Here is an 18,940-nt window from a genome sequence, read left to right as displayed (position 1 = left end):
TGATTATTACGAAATAATTCCAAAAAGAAACTAACTGTGTAATGCCACTTAAAACAAAACAAAAATACAATGTAAATGCAGAGTTCAGTGTCTATTCAGCCGGAATCAGCTGAGGTGATGAGACAGCGAGCAGCAAGACCTAGTTGTTGGAAAATAGATGAGTTATGAAAAATTCACCCCACTAACAGCTGTCATGAAGGGTAATATTAGATATAAGAACCAAAATAACACCTTTTTTCTGCCGTAAAGTTGGCCATTTTAACAGTGGGGTCACTACAAAAATGCTCTATTATAGAGCCAGAACTAGCGGAATAGCAGGGACACACACACACACACACACACACACACACATACACATGCTATAAGCAGAAACTAAAAAAGCCCTCTAAGCCTATGTGGAATAAATTCACAATAAACCTAAACATGTTAATGGACTAATTCTGTTTGTTTCTTCAGGAACCATTGCTGCTGCTGTTGTGGTGTCATTCATCCTAATAGCTGTTGCAGCTTTTATGATTTTTATATGGAAAAAAAAGAAGTTTTGCTTTCAGGTCCGCCAGAGTACAGATAAAGTGCAGACTGAGGTAATTCCTCTTATTCTGAGCATTTATTGCACCTTTGTGGTGTCACTGCACAACTGCATGTTCAGTTGTTTGTGTCTGATGAATTTCTTTGATTTTTCTTTTTTTAGGAAGCACTTCCTCTGATTGGTAAGTTTATTTTTTTGCTTCTGAGAGCTATTAGATATGTTGGCATTAAAAGTACATTTTAATACACTATAATACATCAAAGTACATTTTAATGCTCTAATAAATCAAGACATATGTGAAACCTGACATTCTCAGCTGTATCCAACTGTAAAAGTCATAGCATTTGCTGAACTAATATTAAATTCATTCACAATTAATTTTGTGTTAAATGTAATATATAATAAATGGCTCTTTTTTGTCGGCCATTTAACTAGTAAATAATAATAGTAATAATACTACAGTTACAGATTTCTTGTAAAATAAAATAATACATTTTATAATATTATAAAAATTTAAATAAGATAATACATTAGTAAATAAAAGCAGGATAATCTGTCTTTTTTTTCTGTGTAGATTTAAGCCCTCACCTCCCAAAAATTGCTGATGTTCTATGCTGGAAAACAGTGAAAGAAGTTGCGCGCCGCAGTGGCATGACTGCAAAAGATATTGAGGAACAGGAGTTGAACCACCCAAAAGACGCGAGAGAACAGACTTTTGGGCTTCTGGAGGCTTGGTCCCAGAGACAGGGATTAGATAAAGCCTACAGAGCTCTCATCACCACTCTGCAGGACATCGGGGAAAAAGCAACAGCAGATAAAATCCAGAACATTGTCAAGGCTTCATCTCAGCCATAAACTGCAGTCCAGAAGCACAGTGTTAAAAATGAAACACTTTAAAAAACATGCACAAACAAGCACTGTGAAAGACATGATAGTTTTATAGAAAATTACTAAGTTTACCTGTTTTTAAAAGAGAAACTATACATGCAGAATTATATCGTGTAATGGCTTTGCAATCATAAAATGTTTTTATCATAAAAGTCAATGGGGTGAAAACAGCCACTAACATAACGAAAGGTAGTAAATTTGCCCAGAGAGTATTGTAGAGTTTTTAAACATTTTTAAACTAGTTTAGCAAAATATGTGCCAAAATAAAATTTGTCACCAAAAATCATTCCATTTGCTGAAACACTAAGAAAGTTGTGGCCAAATTAAGACTCAAAGACAGCCAGAATGGGTGAAAACATCCCCAACAGCAGCACACGGGTTAATATCCAAAACTAACTTTTTAAAAATTAACTTTTTCTTATGTAACCCACCAGTCCAACTACACTTAACCCGCTGATTGATTTTGAGCAGTCGTACTGTAGGTCATACAATTGAAGGGGGTTGAAAATTCAATTAAATTCAATTCAGCTTTATTTGTATAGCGCTTTTACAATGTAGATTGTGTCAAAGCAGCTTTACATATGGTCATAGTAACTGGAACAGTGTAGTTCAGTTTTTAGTGTTTAAGTTCAGTTCAGTTCAGTTTAGCTCAGTTCAGTGTGATTTAATCATTACTGAGAGTTCAAACACTGAAGAGCAAATTCATCGATGCGTAGCTCTACCAATCCTGAACCATGTGAGCCAGTGGCAACAGCGGAGAGGGAAAAAAAACTTCACCTGATAGGAGTGGAGAAAAAAAAACCTTGAGAGAACCAGACTCAGTTCGGCATGACCATTTTAATTTCTAAGCTGGCCAAAAGTCTTGTGCAGAGCTTCAGTCACCGCGGTGGAAGCTGGAACCAATTAAGGATCTAACCTGTCATTCTTAGATGGTACATGTCATCATAGAATTCACACTATCATAAATAAATATATATATTTCTCATCAATATTGCAAAAAAAAAAAAAATTTGTTATAACCCTAGGCTGCAGTGCCCATGATCGGCACAAGAGGGCACTGTGTCTGTACGTTTGCATCTTTTTGACTACAGTTCTGACGTCTCAGTTGGTTCTGTCTATTCAAGCTCTGTCTTTCTTTTGGATCATGTTATTTTTGTCTTGTGTCATTGTGGTTTAGTTACCGTGTTCCTTGTCTAAGAATTTTCATTGTTTTGTTTTTTGTTGGGGTTGTAGTTTTTTTTTTAGTGATCTATGCATTGTTGTTAGTATATGTTCAGTAAACCTGCACTTGCAGCCTTCACCAGTCACTATGACCACAAATTTGTGACCATATCCAGAAGCACTAAAAAATCTAACACAAAAGTATGGAATCAGTTTAGTCTCAAAAGAAATTCACGCAAAAGACACGATGTACACATGCGTAGCCAAAGTCACGTGCATAAAATCAAATTCACATGCGTAAAATATTTATTTATATTCACAAAAAATTTTCACGTGCACAAAATAAAAATACATTTTCATAAAATACGTTTCACAAATGCAAAACACGATTTGCAAATTTATAAGAGTGTACAAAAAGTTTTGAATGTTTAAAACTTGCGAGTTCATCCTGAATGAGAATGTGCTAATCCTCTTTCACGTACGACTCCCCCTGGATACGTGTGTGTGTATTATTGAGACTTTCCTGCCAGAGTCAGGGCAAGTCGTACCTTTCAGCCAATCAGATGAGAGCTTTAGTCAATGACACCAACTCTGCGCTTCATTTGCGCAGACTGTTTCTCTCCAGCATGGCGAACGGAGAAAACAGCAGTCGGAGTTGCACTTTTTTCATTTATTTAATTATTTGTCCATAGCCTCACTCTTTTTATCCACTATTTTGCCGCAGCTCCGCTCTTCTTATTTTCTCTCGGCAACTTGAGTTTAGCAGTACCACTGTGGTCTATCGGTCAGTATGTTGCATTATCAAGCCACTGACCCGGGTTCAATCCTCACCTGGTTTAAGCTTTTTTTTTTTTTTTTTTTTTAAATATTGTTAAGACATATAAAACTGTAAGGTTGTTGAACATTTGAAGTTCCAAAGCAGCTGTTTGCTTCAAAAAGACTTGATAGTGTAATTAGAAACTGACTTGGAAATTATCTTATTTTAATATAGTCAGTCGTGAACTGAGGTGGGCCGGTTGAAGGCTTGAAACTCCAGGGCTGAAAAGGAGTCCCACTCCGGCCCTGATTATATCCAATGAATGTAAACAAGCTGCTGTTGTGCTTTAGTAATAGCACGGTAATAACATTCAAAACAGTTATATTAATGTGAAGTTGTTGATCAGATACAGCATGAATTTACTTGAATATCAAATACTTATTTGCATAACTATTTCATGACAAGACTTATGACAAGTTTTTTTGGAATAAGAATGACCAAAATCATAAAAAAGATTCTGAATATTCACTTCATCTTTATTTTTATAGCGTTTATTGTTTTTTGTGTGTGTTTCAAAGCATATGAACATAGTAAATAAAAAGACAATAAAGCCATAGAAATTTTTCAAATTGTGGTACATTCCAGCAAGTCAGTAAGACAGGAGAGTGCTTCCTCTTCGAATGTTATCACACAGTTAAATGGGTGTTATTGGTGGTTATTAGCTGATAGATATGGGACAGTAGGGACCTTTGCACTTACTGATATGCTCAGAAGGCTGATATCATCCATCCACATGGTTAATCAACTATACTAATAAACAATCTGAGATCTGTTTTTACATTGCTGTGACGATTGGGTTTAGGATAGGGGTAGACATTAATATAATACAATTAATAGGAAATGTAATAAATAATATAAATAATTCTTGTTAACTTTCGGCCAAAGCCGTATGTGATCTGTAACTGATTAACCATGTGGATGGATGATAACAGCCTTCTGAGCCTACCAGTAAGAGCAGAAGGCCCCTACTGGCTCATACAATATCTATTAGCTGATAACGCCCATTCAATCGAGTGATGAGAGTGTTGGTATAATGCTGGTGTATTCTTGTCAAATTAAATCTGATTCAGTTCAGTTGAATATAAATGTTGAGTTTAATTCAGATCAGTATTATTGAAATGTCACTGCCGATCCACCGGGTAAGCATTAAAACTGTAATCCTGTGTTAAAATGTCAGAATAAGTAAAAAGTAGGTGTTTACAAAGATACATCTGTAAGTGCAGAGGAATTTCAGTTGAAATCATAAAAAACTTTACAAGATAAAATCTATTAGATAAAAGGCTTTAAATTCAACCATTTTCCGTCAGATTTCACCTAATCGGTCTTGCACAGGCCTAGCAAAATTATATTGTATCAGCTTTAATTCACATTTCTCATATTCAGCTTAATAGCGTTTATCTAGATCATCACCACCCTGCCCTGTAATGCTAACAGTGCATGTCATCAATAGGATTTTCCTGGTTCATATTGCGTATAGTTATCCTGAAATGCTCTTTGGACTCTTGTTGATTTACACAAAAACACTACCTTGTGAAGAACAGAAACTTATGAGGAGGATGTTGAGCTCATGTTTTATAGAGATAAGATTCCTTTCTCCATTATAAATACAGACATCAGCAGCTCCAACAGTGTTCTCTGCTGGAGAAAACACATCTACAAACCAGACCACTGCTGTTCACCGCAATGGAGTAAGTGTTAAAAACCTATTCATATAAACCTTGTTATTTATGATGTTTGAATTTGATTCTTTGATTTTCTTTAACGGTGTATTGTATTCAAATAATAATAATAAAAAAAGCTGTAAGAATCTGATGAAGGTTCAGTTACCATTTACTCATCCTCTACTTCAGGGGTGATCAGCCCTGTTCCTGGACATTTACCCTCCTGCAGATTTCAGTTGCAGCCCATATCAAACACACCTGCCTGTAATTATCATGTGCTCTTCAGGTTTTAATTAATTGGTTCAGGTGTGTTTGATCAGTGTTAAAGCTGAACTCTGTAAGGTAGATCTCCAGGGACAGGGTTTAGCAGCCCTGCTCTACTTGTTCCAAACTTGTGTGAGTTTATGTCCCTTAAAATGTAAAATGTTGTGTTCAACAGAAGAAACACACTTTTAATGGTCTCGAACCAATGAAGAGATAGTACGTTATGACAGAATTTTATTTTTGGGTGAAATATCCCTTTTGTGTACACACAGAAGAAAATGGTACAATGTTGTACCAAAGAAGGTACAAACCCTTGTCACTGGGGCAGTACCTTTTTATGAAACAGAATTGCCCCCTAAGACAAAGAAACAAATTTGTACCATTGCAGTTTGTACCTTTAAGGACATGATTTGTAACATGGGAAACTAAAATGTACCGTTGGTTTTTGAAACCTGCTGATACAATATTGTAACTTGTATAATATTGAGTAAAAACTCAACTATTTAGTCTCCACTTTCCTTCCTAATCTGCAATTCCCTCTCTGGCTCCACCGCTAACTGTACTACAAAATAAATAAATAAATAAATAAAATAATGTTTTGCTTCGTACACTTTACATACCTGAAACTTGCCTAACAGCACTTATTCATTGTTGCTTTTATAGTTGTGTAAATTGCTTCCTTGTCCTCATTTGTAAGTGGCTTTGGATAAAAGCGTCTGCTAAATGACTAAATGTATATGTAAATTTCATCAAAGGTACAAATCTAATCCATGAAGGCACCACCACAACCACAAGGCACTTTGTACCTTAACAGTGTCAAATGTGTTTCTTTAGGAACTATTTAAAGGCATTTTGCTTTATCTAAAATTAATTTTCAGTAAATATAAAACATCAAATACATTTTTTTACTTTTTTATAAGTTTCTGTTTTTGTAAATGCACATTTTCAATTTACAATAAAGAATAAAAATACTTGAACATTAATCAAAAGATCTATTTTTTGCTAAACATTTCACAACACTTTTCACAAAAATGTTACAGAAATACGTTCTCGCATGTTCAATCTAAAACTTTTTTTCTCCAATTTTCACACAATACCTTTATAATCCCTTAAAAGTGACATTAATTTACTTAATTTTAAAATAGAAATAGAGTTATGCAAAAGTATTGCAACAAGATTTCACAATGTTTGATTAGTTTTACAATACTAAAATGTCTGCATCAACACTTTCACAGGACTTTTGCAGCTCACGTGCGTAGTGGAAGGCAAACACCAAAAGATGCAGATGTCAACTATTAAAATATATTCATCAGAAAAAGCTAACCAAATGTTTATTAAAATGCCTTAAATGTTTAGTTTACAACACCTACAGTTTTGTTTTACCAGTTGTTTTGTTCTATAGAAGTAAATAACGAATGTTTATGAGTTTCTTTAAACACATGCATTTAGATGATGATTCATGTTTTAATATGGAAATGATTCATAAAATCACTTTGCCTTTCCAGTCATATTTATTGCCATAGATATTGTGATAAAGGAGTTGTCCAACACTTATATACCTTTTTATGAGAACAATTGTGTACCTACAACTTCATTTTGCACCATAAAAGGTGCAGAACAGTCTCATAAGAGATCTTTTCTGTACCATATAAGGTACAACTTTTACAAAAATACAAAACTGTTCCTTAAGGAACATTATTTGTACTACCCTGTACCTTTTTTTTCTGAGAGTGTACCCTAAAGATCAGGGGTTTCCAACTCTTTTTTTAAGGGCCAAATGGGAGAACATGTTCAACTGTGTGAGCTAAATTAGCTTTTGTTAAACCTCAGTGTCCTTACAGGAGCATTAACATTATGAGTACATTGTATTAAAAAATAACACTTAATTTCTATTTGTCTGTAGCTTACAGGTGTTTTAGTTTTATTTGTGCATTCAACTTGAATTCTGGCTAAATTTTGTTGATGTTGAACTTTTATTGGTGAAAGGGAAAAGCTTCGTATTATATCTAAAATTCAATACTACTGTATATCTTGTTTATTCTATGAATTCGATTTTCTTTTGAGCTGAATAGATTATCAGCAACTATTTAGGGGTGTTTTTTGCATTAATATCTTAATTATAGGAGCCTTATAAGCATTTCAATACACTTCATGATGCCACAACTGCTTTTAGGCTTCATATCAGCTCACAAATTTGTGAAACAATGATGTTTCTCCGACAATTTAGCAATTTGTTACACTTAAAAAAATATCTATATTGTAACATTACACAAATAAAGTTATTATTCATTATATTATTATATTTATTATTATTATTATTATTAGTATTATCATTTTTAATAAAAAATATACATATTTACTGTTAAAAACAACCCTTTGTCTCTCTTTTATTCATACGTCTGGTGTTGATTTAATCGCCATTGCCTGCCTAAATTGTCTTCTCTCTGCAACTCCAGTTCTTTACTGAAAGGAGAGCTTGAGAAGCTGGAGTGCCACTTCACCTGGGATCTGGGGCAATATCAAAATGAGCTCCAGGGGATGAAAAGGAAGATGGACCATGTTGACCCACAAAAAATCTCTTCTCCAGTCCACAATTACAACCTGCTGGGGTTCATCCAAAAGAGTCTTGGCTCTGACAGAGAGGCGCTGGAGTCCCTACAGAAAGCAGAAAGTGTGATCCAGGAGCAGGGAACAGAAGAGACTGCAGTCCGGCTGCTGGTCAATAAAGCTAACATGGCTTGGGTCCACTTCCATTTGGGAGAGCTGGAGAAGAGCAGAGGATACCTAGAAGAGCTGGAGGAGCTTCAGAGAATTCATCCTGCTCCACCTGGATGCCCTTTACACCCTGAAGTGAGTGGAGAAAAGGGCTGGACGCTGGTGAAGTTCAACAAGTCCAAGAAGAGCCAGGCCATCGGTTACTTTAAGATGGCTTTAGAAGCTGAACCTGAAAGGAAGGAATGGCACAAAGGTCTTGCCATATCTATGAGCAAAGCATGTTTATGGTATAAATGCACTCCAGAGCAGAAAGCTGAGATTTTAGAGAAGGTGAAAACGGCAGCAGAGATCGACCCAAATGATCTGTTCCTTCAATCTCTCTATGTCTTAAAAAAGTTTGAGGTTCAGGGAGAAAATGTTGATGAGGAGATTCAGAGTTTGCTTAAGAAATCCATTAGCACTGCAAACTTGGTTGGTCTGAATTACATTATCGAATATTTTAAGGGCATTTCTTATGGGAGAGCAATTGAAGAGGTACAAAGGGTTCGGGAAATATTTCCCAGTTCTTCGACACTTTTGAAAATTCTTGCAAATTTATATAAATGGAAAGTGTTCTCCATGAAGGAGGACAGCAGGGAAAGGCGGATTTGGGTTCAGAAATCCATTGAGCTGTTTGAAGAGGTTGTCAGACATTACCCAGATTGTGTGAAAGGAAGGTCAGACCTCGCATCACTGCACCGTTACGCACACAACACTGAAAGAGCAGAGGAGATTTACCAGCAGCTCCTGTCAGAGGACCACACTCTCCCTCCTCACAGCCAACAGTTGTTGTACTATAGTTACGCCTGTTACGTACATCATACTGGACAGTCCAGGGACAAATCAATCAACTTCCTCATGAAAGCAGCAGAAATCAAAAACTATTCATATAACAAAGACAAATGCATTGAGATTCTTCAAACAACAGTGCAGAATGGCAGAAACTCTCGATGTGAGGAGATTAAAAGATTTCTGAAGAATGTTCTCAAAGAGGAGTAAAGCTGCAAGCCAAGCTCTTAACATAAAGTCTCTACAGTTGTTATTTAAGTGTAAATGTGCAAACACAATGACTGAGTTTGAACTGACTGAATTCTTTAGATAAATACATCGTTCTTCACATATCCAAAACAAAAAAGTTTCGAAGAACTTCTCACTAAATTCAAAAAGATTATTTTGCTGCTTGTTCAAACTACTTATTTATTTTGGGTGGACAACTTAATTGTTGTATGTTCAATCCTCATAAATTAGTAAAAGAAATGAAGTTAAATTAAAAGATTTGTGTTGGGACAACTTTAAGGAATTGTGTGGAATTTTTCTTTTTACAGTATAATAGGTTATGTGCGGAACAAAAAAGCTTCTTCATGGCATAACTGTTAAAACCTTTTTGTACCTTTATTGTGAAGCTGGTAATTGTTTATGTAATGTGAAAGCAGAATAAAATATGACTTCTCAATTTATGATTTCTTTTGTATATTAATTTCTGCACAATATAATCACAGAAACAAGCAACAAATAGGGTAACTCTATATACATTTCATATTATTTATATTTCTCATTACTTGCTGCTATTGCACGCCTGGTTAGACCTAAACTGCATTTTGTTGCCTTGTACTTGTGTAATAAAAACAAAGTTGAATCTAATCTAATCTAATTTTGACATCCGAAGATCAGCTGTATCAGTGACAAATATGCAAAAAAATGTTCTCTCTATATAATGTATTTATAAAGCATATTGTGCATCTTTGGGGTTATTCTCGCATAATAAATCCTGAAGACTGAAGTGCTTTATTCTGTGAAAACAACAGCCTAGATATATAGATCATTCCACTATTGTTCCATTTATGGTAACTTTCCATGAAACTAAACTATCAGGTAAAAAACATTGATCTGAGCTGTAATAAGCTCAAGATTATTCAAAGTAGCCTACCCAGATGAGCCTGTGTTATGTGATTATGGAAATAAACTTGGAGTTTCTTGACTGATCAATTGGAGTCAAGTATTGCAAGTCATTGTTGTGTAATTAAAGGGACTTACCATATTTTATAAAAACAACAACAACAACAACAACAAAAATACTCAACTATGGTCTTTTTACTTTCATCCACCCCGTGTGTTTAAGCCATTAAGCCTTATACAAAATGACAAATTGGCACAAAAAGATTCCCCTGTATCTCTAATTGTCAGAATTACAGTATCGGCTGATAAGAAGTTGTCTCTGTGAATGGACATGATACACCTAAAAATTGCAGCAATTAGAACACTAGTTGGACGAAACTTAAGGCAAAATTATTTTAAAAATCTTTTTCATGCCTATTGTGTCCTCATTTTCCTATTTCTAAAAATATTTCTTCATTTCTGTTTCTAAAAATCTAAAGCTGTGAGAAAACAAAAATTAATATGAGAGATGTACGAAAGGGAAATAAAATGTTGCTCATATTATGTAAAACAAAAATGGTTCATTGAAGAACTCCTCTCTAAAAGGTTATTTGGAAAACCAAAAAGACTTCATCTTTAACGTCACTGTGAAGATAATTTTTGGGTCTTCATGGTATCTTTTTTAAGGAGCAATGGTGGTAATTGTTTTTGTTTTGTAAATGCATAATAAAATATGATTTCTCAATTTATGATTCGTTTTATATATCAATTTCTGCACAATGTATAACAATAATCACAGTTACCAGCCAGAAATAAACAATACAGCTCCTTCATATGCTATTTATAGTTCCCATTGAGCGTTTTGACAGTGACAGCTGACAATCAGCTCTATCTGCGACAATTTATAACCAACATTCTTCCCTCTGCACAGTGTAGTGAAATTCTTTACATTATAGGATTGTCCATAAGGGACTTTTACAACATCAATGACAAAATTATGAAACTGTCCCTTTTCAGAATGAGGAATATGCACACCCACTTTTCATTTTCAGTCAGCCAGCTCAAGCGTTTCTGGTCAGTTGTCCCAAGTATCGCTGCAGCTCGAAGACCTCCAAGTGGGAGGGATTACACCACAAGTAGGTTGGGTGACCTCCAAGTGGAAGGGACTCTAACCACAAGTAGGTAGGGTTTAGGTGCAGGTGGTGCAGATGTTAATAAAACACAACAGGTTAGTGTGAGGTTGGGTTTATGTGTAGATGTTAATAAATAAAAAAAAACCAACCGGTTACTGTGGGGTTGGGGTGGGTGTAGATGTTCATAAAGCACAATATTGGATTCAGTTGTCATGTACAAGACATTAAATAATTAAAAACTCCAGGTTTGCACAGCTCACTTGGAGCTCAAGTCCCACCCACTTGGAGCTGGCTCCGACCTCTGTTACCCTTCTCAATTGTCCTGCCATAACAAAACCGCAGCATTTAAGATTAGATTTAGAAAAAAATATATAAAAATCAGTTATCTTCACTGTCTCACTGGGATATGATATAAAGTGGGTATCAGACCAGACAAAAAGCACTGAATTAAATTCCATTGTTCTGCGACATGTTTTTAAAAATATGAAAATTCATTTTACCACAGTATTTTCAATGGCGCTTTGGTGTTTACTTGCTGCTTCTGATGGCACTTGTGTTTTAAACTGTCTAACTTGAAACTTTCTCATTTTACACTTGAACAACTAAATAAATGCTTAAGTCTACTTAACTGATTTTATTTTAATGACATTACAACATTGATGCTGTAAAAGGAACCATATGAAAATTAAAAATTATCACAATAACTTTTCACCGGACGTTTATCGGTGGCTGAAAAACACTCGCTGTGCATATAGCCCGATTCACCTTCATTCACCCTATGCATTGAAGACATTTTTCCAAACAATGCTTTCCATTCATCTCCAATTTGCAGAATTACAGTATAGCTGATAAGTTATCTCTATTCAATGACATGACAGACTTTGAAACCATTAAAATTCCCCTTGCGTTGCCAGTTATAAAAACACAAGTTAAATGAAACTTAATGAAATGAAACTTAAAGGCTGTTTGTCCTCATTTCCAGCTTCTAAAAATATTTTCTTTATTTCTGTCTATATAAATCAAGTTTAGAATTTACATTAACTGATGCTAACAAAATTAATATCACAAATGTATTGTTCGTTGTTTACATTATATTTGATATATTGTAAGCAGATGACTTCAACAGTCTGAACTGCCAGACAGAAATACAACAGGTCTAGTCTTCACAATTGCATCAACGTTTCTTGCAAATAAAATTTCTGTTTTATTGTCATGAAATATGAGTTTACTGATTAAAAATAATGACCACACTAATTTGCATTAATGCTAGAAACAACATTGTGTGTGCAAAAATAATAAATTAATGCAACACATCCAAGAAATTTGCACCAAAAGGAGTAGAAAAAAAAAACATTGAACTACAAAGATGTTGTGCTCTTAAACTGGCATCTTAAGAGTTTCTGCTTGACATCTTAATCACTTTCGGTAAACTACACTTGAAGGAGAAATGAAACCAAGAGTATAATCTTGAGCTGATGTGTTTAATGACTTTGTTCAGGTAGATAAGACATGAGCTTGATCATTTAAATACAGCATGATTTATCAGTACCTCACTTGAAAAACAGCAGCGCAAGAAGGGAACTCTTCAAACCAAGACAAACACTGAACATTATTATGAAGTAAGTCCTTCTCAATTCAAATATGCAAAACTAGTAGTTACTGTTCAAAATGGCTCTTTGTCTCTCTTTTATTTACATGTCTGGTGTTGATTTAATCGCCATTGCCTGCCTAAATTGTCTTCTCTCTGCAACTCCAGTTCTTTACTGAAAAGAGGGCTTGAGAAGCTGGAGTGCCACTTCACCTGGGATCTGGGGCAATATCAAAATGAGCTGCAAGGGATGAAGAGAGAGATGGACCTTGATGTCCCACAAAAAATCTCTTCTCCAGTCCACTATTACAACCTGCTGGGCTTCATCCAAAAGAGTCTTGGCTCTGACAGAGAGGCGCTGGAGTCCCTACAGAAAGCAGAAAGTGTTATCCAGGAGCAGGGAACAGAAGAGACTGCAGTCCGGCTGCTGGTCAATAAAGCTAACATGGCTTGGGTCCACTTCCATTTGGGAGAGCTGGAGAAGAGCAGAGGATACCTAGAAGAGCTGGAGGAGCTTCAGAGAATTCATCCTGCTCCACCTGGATGCCCTTTACACCCTGAAGTGAGTGGAGAAAAGGGCTGGACGCTGGTGAAGTTCAACAAGTCCAAGAAGCGCCTGGCCATCGATTACTTTAAGATGGCTTTAGAAGCTGAACCTGAAAGGAAGGAATGGCACAAAGGTCTTGCCTTATCTATGAGCAAAGCATGTTTATGGTATAAATGCACTCCAGAGCAGAAAGCTGAGATTTTAGAGAAGGTGAAAACGGCAGCAGAGATCAACCCAAATGATTTGTTACTTCAGGCTCTTTATTTAGTAAAACTTTCTGATGTGACAAAAGTAAACGTCGAGAGAGAGATGCGAGATTTACTAGAGAGATGTCTTGAAATTGTAAACGTGCCGGGTTTGAATATCATTCTCAAATATTTAGGAGACATTTCTTTTGATGAATCTATTCGTGAAGGAGAGAGATTTCAAGAAAGGTACCCCGAATCAATCAAAGTGTTGAAATGCCTGGCAGACACCTACAAATGGAAGGTTTACAAAATGAATGAAGACACAGAGGAAAGGGTGATTCTGGCTAGGAAAACCATTGAGCTGCTGGAGAAGGTTTGCGGATATAACCCAGACTCACACAGAGCAAAAGTAGCCCTTGCAGCAATGCACTATTACGCACACAACACTGAAAGAGCCGATGAGATTTACCAGCAGCTCTTGTTAGAAGAAGAATTGTCTCCTGACAAGTGGCAGTATATTTACTACTGTTATGCCAGTTATCTAAATCAGTGTAAACGGTTCAGTGAGTCAGTACAGTTTCACATAAAAGGAGTGAAAACCCCAGGTGATTCAGTTGACAAAGAAAAGAGTTTAAACATTCTTAAAAAGATTGTGTGGAGAGGTAAAGATCCGCTCTGTTCAGAAATTAGGCAATTACTCAAGACAACTCAGAAATGATTTTGATAAATCTGATGAATGTAGTTTAATGTAGAATGGAGCTGTTCTCATGCAGTGTCATTTTTTAAAAACACAAAATAACGTAAAAAATAGTGCTTTTACGCAGTGGTGGAAAGATTAATGAAATATCATACTTAAGTAAAAGTACCATTACTTGCCTAAAAATGTAGTGCAAGTAGAGTAAAAGTACCTGTAAATATTACTGTAAAATGTAAAATATTAATACATTTTAAAATGTAATTTATGATTAATAAAATTTTTTTTTAAATTACTCAAAGTATGGGTAAAAAGTAGCCCTGTAATATCAGGTGACCAAAATTCAATGTCTACCAGCGTCAACGTTATTTTGATGTCCTATAACAACGTCAAATGATGTTGATATTTGGTTGATTTTAGCTTGTTAGAAACAGACCAAACATCGAGCCAAGTTTGAGTATTTGTAATTTGTTACTTTACAACACTGTTTTTGTGTCATTACAATAATAAAAATGTCTTCCTTTTTTAACATAAAAATGTGTATGTTGGGTGAAAGGTCATGGTTTATGGTGATTAAAATACAGCTCAGCATCAAAGACTGGAACCAACAGTTTTTATAATATGAACTGTCACAAACGTGGCTGACTTTAAAATGTAGGAACAGGTGTGTAACATATAATCAATGTGTGTATTTATAGAAGCATATGGGCAATGTTTAGCTAAAACTGAAACTGTCAGAAATCATGTCCCTAAAAAATCTCAATATAATATTGCTGTCTTGTTGGTATATAAGGGCCATTCTTCAACTATGGGCACTTGTTGAGTGAAAACTGAAGTTGAGTAAAAAAACTTGTTCAAAATTAGCATAACATAGCCTCCTAAGTGTAAACAATTTGTCTAGTTTTAAGATCTGTAAGAAGACAAACTTTGATAAGAGAAACTTTTTTTCCATCGTGAACTGAAGAAATGTCAATTCCACCACATCTCATTATACAGCTTATTTCAAAATGAAATAAATTATGGCAGTCAAACACTGTCCAAGATCATTTTTGTATCTAGGTTAACCAATCTTTCCACTATATATAATAATTATACTTTTGTCAATGAAATAAATTAGTTGTATGCTGAATTGTACACTGTAAAAAATTGCTGTTAAAAAACGGTCAGATTCTACGATAAAATAATGTTTTTTCACTAAAACAGTAATATTCTGTTAAAAACAGTGCTTTCTGGGTAACATTTTTGTTTTCGAGAAAGTAACCAACTGCAGAAAACTGTGAGCTAACAGAGTTCAGATTCGATGTTTTGAAGTCTGTGTTTGAAATCACGCTTTGTGTCCTTGTTCACTATTTCATACACTAGTTAACTAAAATAGTTCACCAGACAGTTTTAATGAACACTAACGAGTGAATTCAGACACTGATGAACACCTGCTGTTAATAATTACAATTACTGAAGAAAATAAACAAGAAACACAAACAGTGACTTGAGTTACAACATTAAATAAAATAAAATAAAATAAAACACCTTCAGTCTCAGCAGAGGATCATTAAACAACTTCACAAACAACAGCAGACACACTTATTACTGACTGATTTGATGTCCATACAATTCTCATTGAGATCCAACAGAAATTAAGGTGTTTTTTGTGTCGCCGTAATGGAGTGAGGGGCTGATTTAGTTGGGTTCTTCACCCTTGAACTCATTTAAGAAGACTTTCCAACTGCTCTAATACAGAGTTTACAAAATGTTTGTACTATAGCAATAAAGTTGGGAAGTCAATACATAGAGAAATCTATTTATCTGAAATCAGTTCTGATAAATATTTTGGTATAAATCTGGATGAAGGGTGTCATGCAATAGATTTTATGCTTAGTTGCAGGTATTAATTTAATTAAAGAGAAGTGGAAACAGAAAAGATACCTCTGAAATTACTTAACAGTTAAAAAATAACATACAAAAACAGTTCAGTTATGACAAATACACACCCAGACCTCATGAATCTGACCTTGTATCTCAACAATGGTAACATCTCAAATGTTTCATGCTGCAATGCATGCTGGGAGTGGCACTGTACAAATATCCCAGCATGCATTGCGGTATAAATAAATGTTGTATAATGGTCTTACACTTTTCTTTATTTGTGTTTGATTCTGCTGTTGTTTATGTTTAGACTTTCAGTTGCCTGTTTGTGAGTTAAACTGTTAATTTTGTTAAATTTGTTGTCACCATTATTGAGGTTCATATGCTGATTATTGATGTCTCTTTGAGTGCGATTTACACCATAGAGCAGTGTTATTGTCCAAGATATTCTTAAAAACTTCCAGAAATCATTGCAATATATATATATACATATAATGTAAAACAATAGATTTAACATTGAATAGGAGCAGTAAATTTTATAATACTAAATGAGAACAGACTCTGCCATTTAATAGCAACATGAACATCACCAGATCTTATTTAGGTTTTTGGCTGGCTTGCCTCAACAAAGGAGCTTTTTAAACAAAGTTCTTAACAATTGCAGCAGCCAAGATATATAAATGTTAAAAATGACAGGGCTAAGAGCCCAACTAAAGCAAACTCTGTTCTCCATGATGGTGACGTAAAACTTTCACCTTTTTCTCAAGAAGAACTTTAGTAGATGTTATACAAAAATACATGTATTAAGTAATAAGTGTAGCTGGTGATGATGTTTGTAGAGTTGTTTAATCATCTGCTGATCATTTAAATGATTTAATCATTTGTTGTTCTTCAGGTTATTTCATTATAAAGCTGTGACTAAAGTTTTGTATGTTCTGTTCTTGTTTTTTCCCTTCAGTATTTCTTCATTTGTTCATTGTTAATCCTCAATTATCATTTAATTAGTCAGTTAATTAATGAATTTACTTCAGCTTTGCTCCATGTTTCTTGAACACTCAGTAGTGTGGACACTTCAATTAAAACTGAAGTATAGGCTCTGGGGTTTAAAGGGTTAAAGGTGTGAGAGGTAAAAACACAGTGTAAAAATGTATTTTAACAGTAATATACTGTTAATTTACACAACGGAAGTAGACTGTAAAAAAACAGTATATTGCTGGCAACCACAGCTGCCAGTAGATTACTGTTAAATCAAGGAAAAAAACAGTATTTTACTGTAAAACCTGAAGCTAATTTCTTCTGTGTGTCACCGTTGTGGAGGAGAGTAGAGCCAGTGTATGAGTTAAAGATGAACAATGAACTGCTGATGTTATTCTGCATGTTTCTCTATTTAAAGATAGCGGCTGTTTAGTGGCTGATGCAGTCAGAATCTCTCTGGTGAATCCAGATTTACATGTATGTGTGCTGTTGTGAAAAATAAGACATTAGAGTTAAACCGAACTTTTCTAATTAACTAAAATAAGTTATCATTATAAGTATGCTTCTAAGCATATATAGCACATTACTTCATAAACTCATTCAGCAGTTGACCAAGTTGAGGCAGTTGCTTTCAGTGAGCAAAATGAGTTCACTTGAGTATTGTGTAAATCAATGTAGTCCATGTATTTTTACAGCAACATACTGTAAAATAACAGTACATTGCTGGCAACTGCAGCTGCCAGTATTTTACTGTTTTTTAACGGGACAATTTTTAACAGTGTACACCTGTCACACCCTAAAATTAAATATTAATTTGGTTAAGAGCTTATTTGAAAATCAATAAACTGAATTTGTATATTAAATAGAGCATAAACTTATACATTGTGAATACACTTTTAATGTGTGATGAGAACTTTTAAAATATTTTTTAAAAATGTGTGTGGTGATGGAAATGACAGTGATGGAAACGACATTTTAACAGTTTATTGTGAAAAAATGAAAAATAGCTTCACTGATTAGCTTTGAATTGATACTAGCCGTTCATGTATACAAAACACTCTTAATTATCTTAATTTTGTTTGGTTTTTAAAAACATCTTTGAAGGTACAACATGTTTGGAAATGACATAAGATAAATGTATTTCCTTATCAAGCAACATTTACCTTGATTTTTCTTCAAGTGTTGTTGATAAAATGTTAAATTCCCTCCATCTTGAACATGTTCTCAGATGGCACTATTCATTTTCTTAGAAACCACATAAGTAATCTTTTACACAAACTTTTTAAAGCGACAATGCAGTGTTGTGGTGGAAATGACACTGGTACTGTGCGACAGCTATATTTTGTATGAAAAATTATATTGATTATAATCTCACATTAATAACAACAATATATTATTAGGATTTCACTAGTGCTTCATTAAGATACATTAATAGCTACCAGATAAATAATATTTTAAAATGTTATTTTCATTGTTGAATTTTAAAACTCTGGGTGTGCGACAAGGTGAAAACAGTGATTTTGACACCTAAAAGAGGTTGAATAATTAGAAAAATATATAACAGAAAGGTAGTAAATTTTTTAAGAGTAGGTTTTATTGTTAGTTTGACAAAGAAATAATAAATAAAATATTTTTTTATTTTATTAAATTTTTTTGCCTATATGATCAAAGGACATAGAAGTGGCTGTAGTCAAAGAATTACCCATGAACTGAACTATAATTTCACTTCTGTCATGTGCTGTGTACATTATGTTTTACCGATTACAGAACTTGTTCACAATAAACATCTTCAATGGTGAATATGTTGATACTGTGTTTTATTACAAACCTTTACAGAGTGCATCATTGTAAAACAGAATCTGATATAGACATTCAGCCTGCAGCCGGCGGGGGTGGCGGGGGGTGGGGGCTACACCCCTCACTGACAAAGGTCCAGAATTTGTCCCATGCACAAGCTAATTTTTCTATTTTGACTGCTATGCAATAAAAATTGTGAAAATAAC

The 18,940-nt window shown here is 34.5% G+C and overlaps 3 protein-coding genes across 4 annotated transcripts in view; all 3 read left to right on the top strand.

Moving 5' to 3' along the window:
* The window catches only part of fas (Fas cell surface death receptor), an 11,243-nt gene extending 8,519 nt beyond the window's left edge, over positions 1-2,724 (top strand). The window contains exons 6-8 of one of the 2 annotated variants that reach the window (XM_087290469.1): positions 457-584; positions 692-710; positions 1,104-2,724. In XM_087290469.1, coding sequence (XP_087146595.1) covers positions 457-584; positions 692-710; positions 1,104-1,384 — 428 coding nt within the window. In that variant the 3' untranslated portion in view covers positions 1,385-2,724. Of the gene's footprint in view, positions 1-456; positions 604-691; positions 711-1,103 lie in introns of both variants that reach the window. The other variant, XM_087290468.1, reaches the window with a different exon arrangement.
* Positions 2,725-5,039: 2,315 nt separating this feature from the next.
* ifit14 (interferon-induced protein with tetratricopeptide repeats 14) lies at positions 5,040-9,073 on the top strand. Its single transcript, NM_001300873.1, is given in 2 exon segments — positions 5,040-5,083; positions 7,777-9,073. Coding segments are annotated over 2 exon segments (1,302 nt in total). The 5' UTR covers positions 5,040-5,078.
* A 3,561-nt stretch (positions 9,074-12,634) lies between these two features.
* On the top strand, positions 12,635-14,636 carry ifit15 (interferon-induced protein with tetratricopeptide repeats 15). The gene is made up of 2 exons (NM_001301111.2): positions 12,635-12,701; positions 12,839-14,636. Exons 1-2 carry the CDS (start codon positions 12,697-12,699, stop codon positions 14,121-14,123), a joined length of 1,290 nt encoding a protein of 429 aa, NP_001288040.2. The 5' UTR covers positions 12,635-12,696; the 3' UTR covers positions 14,124-14,636.
* The last annotated feature ends 4,304 nt before the right edge of the window (positions 14,637-18,940 follow it).

The sequence above is a fragment of the Danio rerio genome, chromosome 17 (assembly GCF_052040795.2).
Source record: "Danio rerio strain M-AB ecotype USA chromosome 17, GRCz13ab, whole genome shotgun sequence".
NCBI classification, from domain to species: domain Eukaryota; kingdom Metazoa; phylum Chordata; class Actinopteri; order Cypriniformes; family Danionidae; genus Danio; species Danio rerio.
Note: the sequence above shows the minus strand (reverse complement) of the source record. Positions and strands in the feature narration are given on the sequence as shown.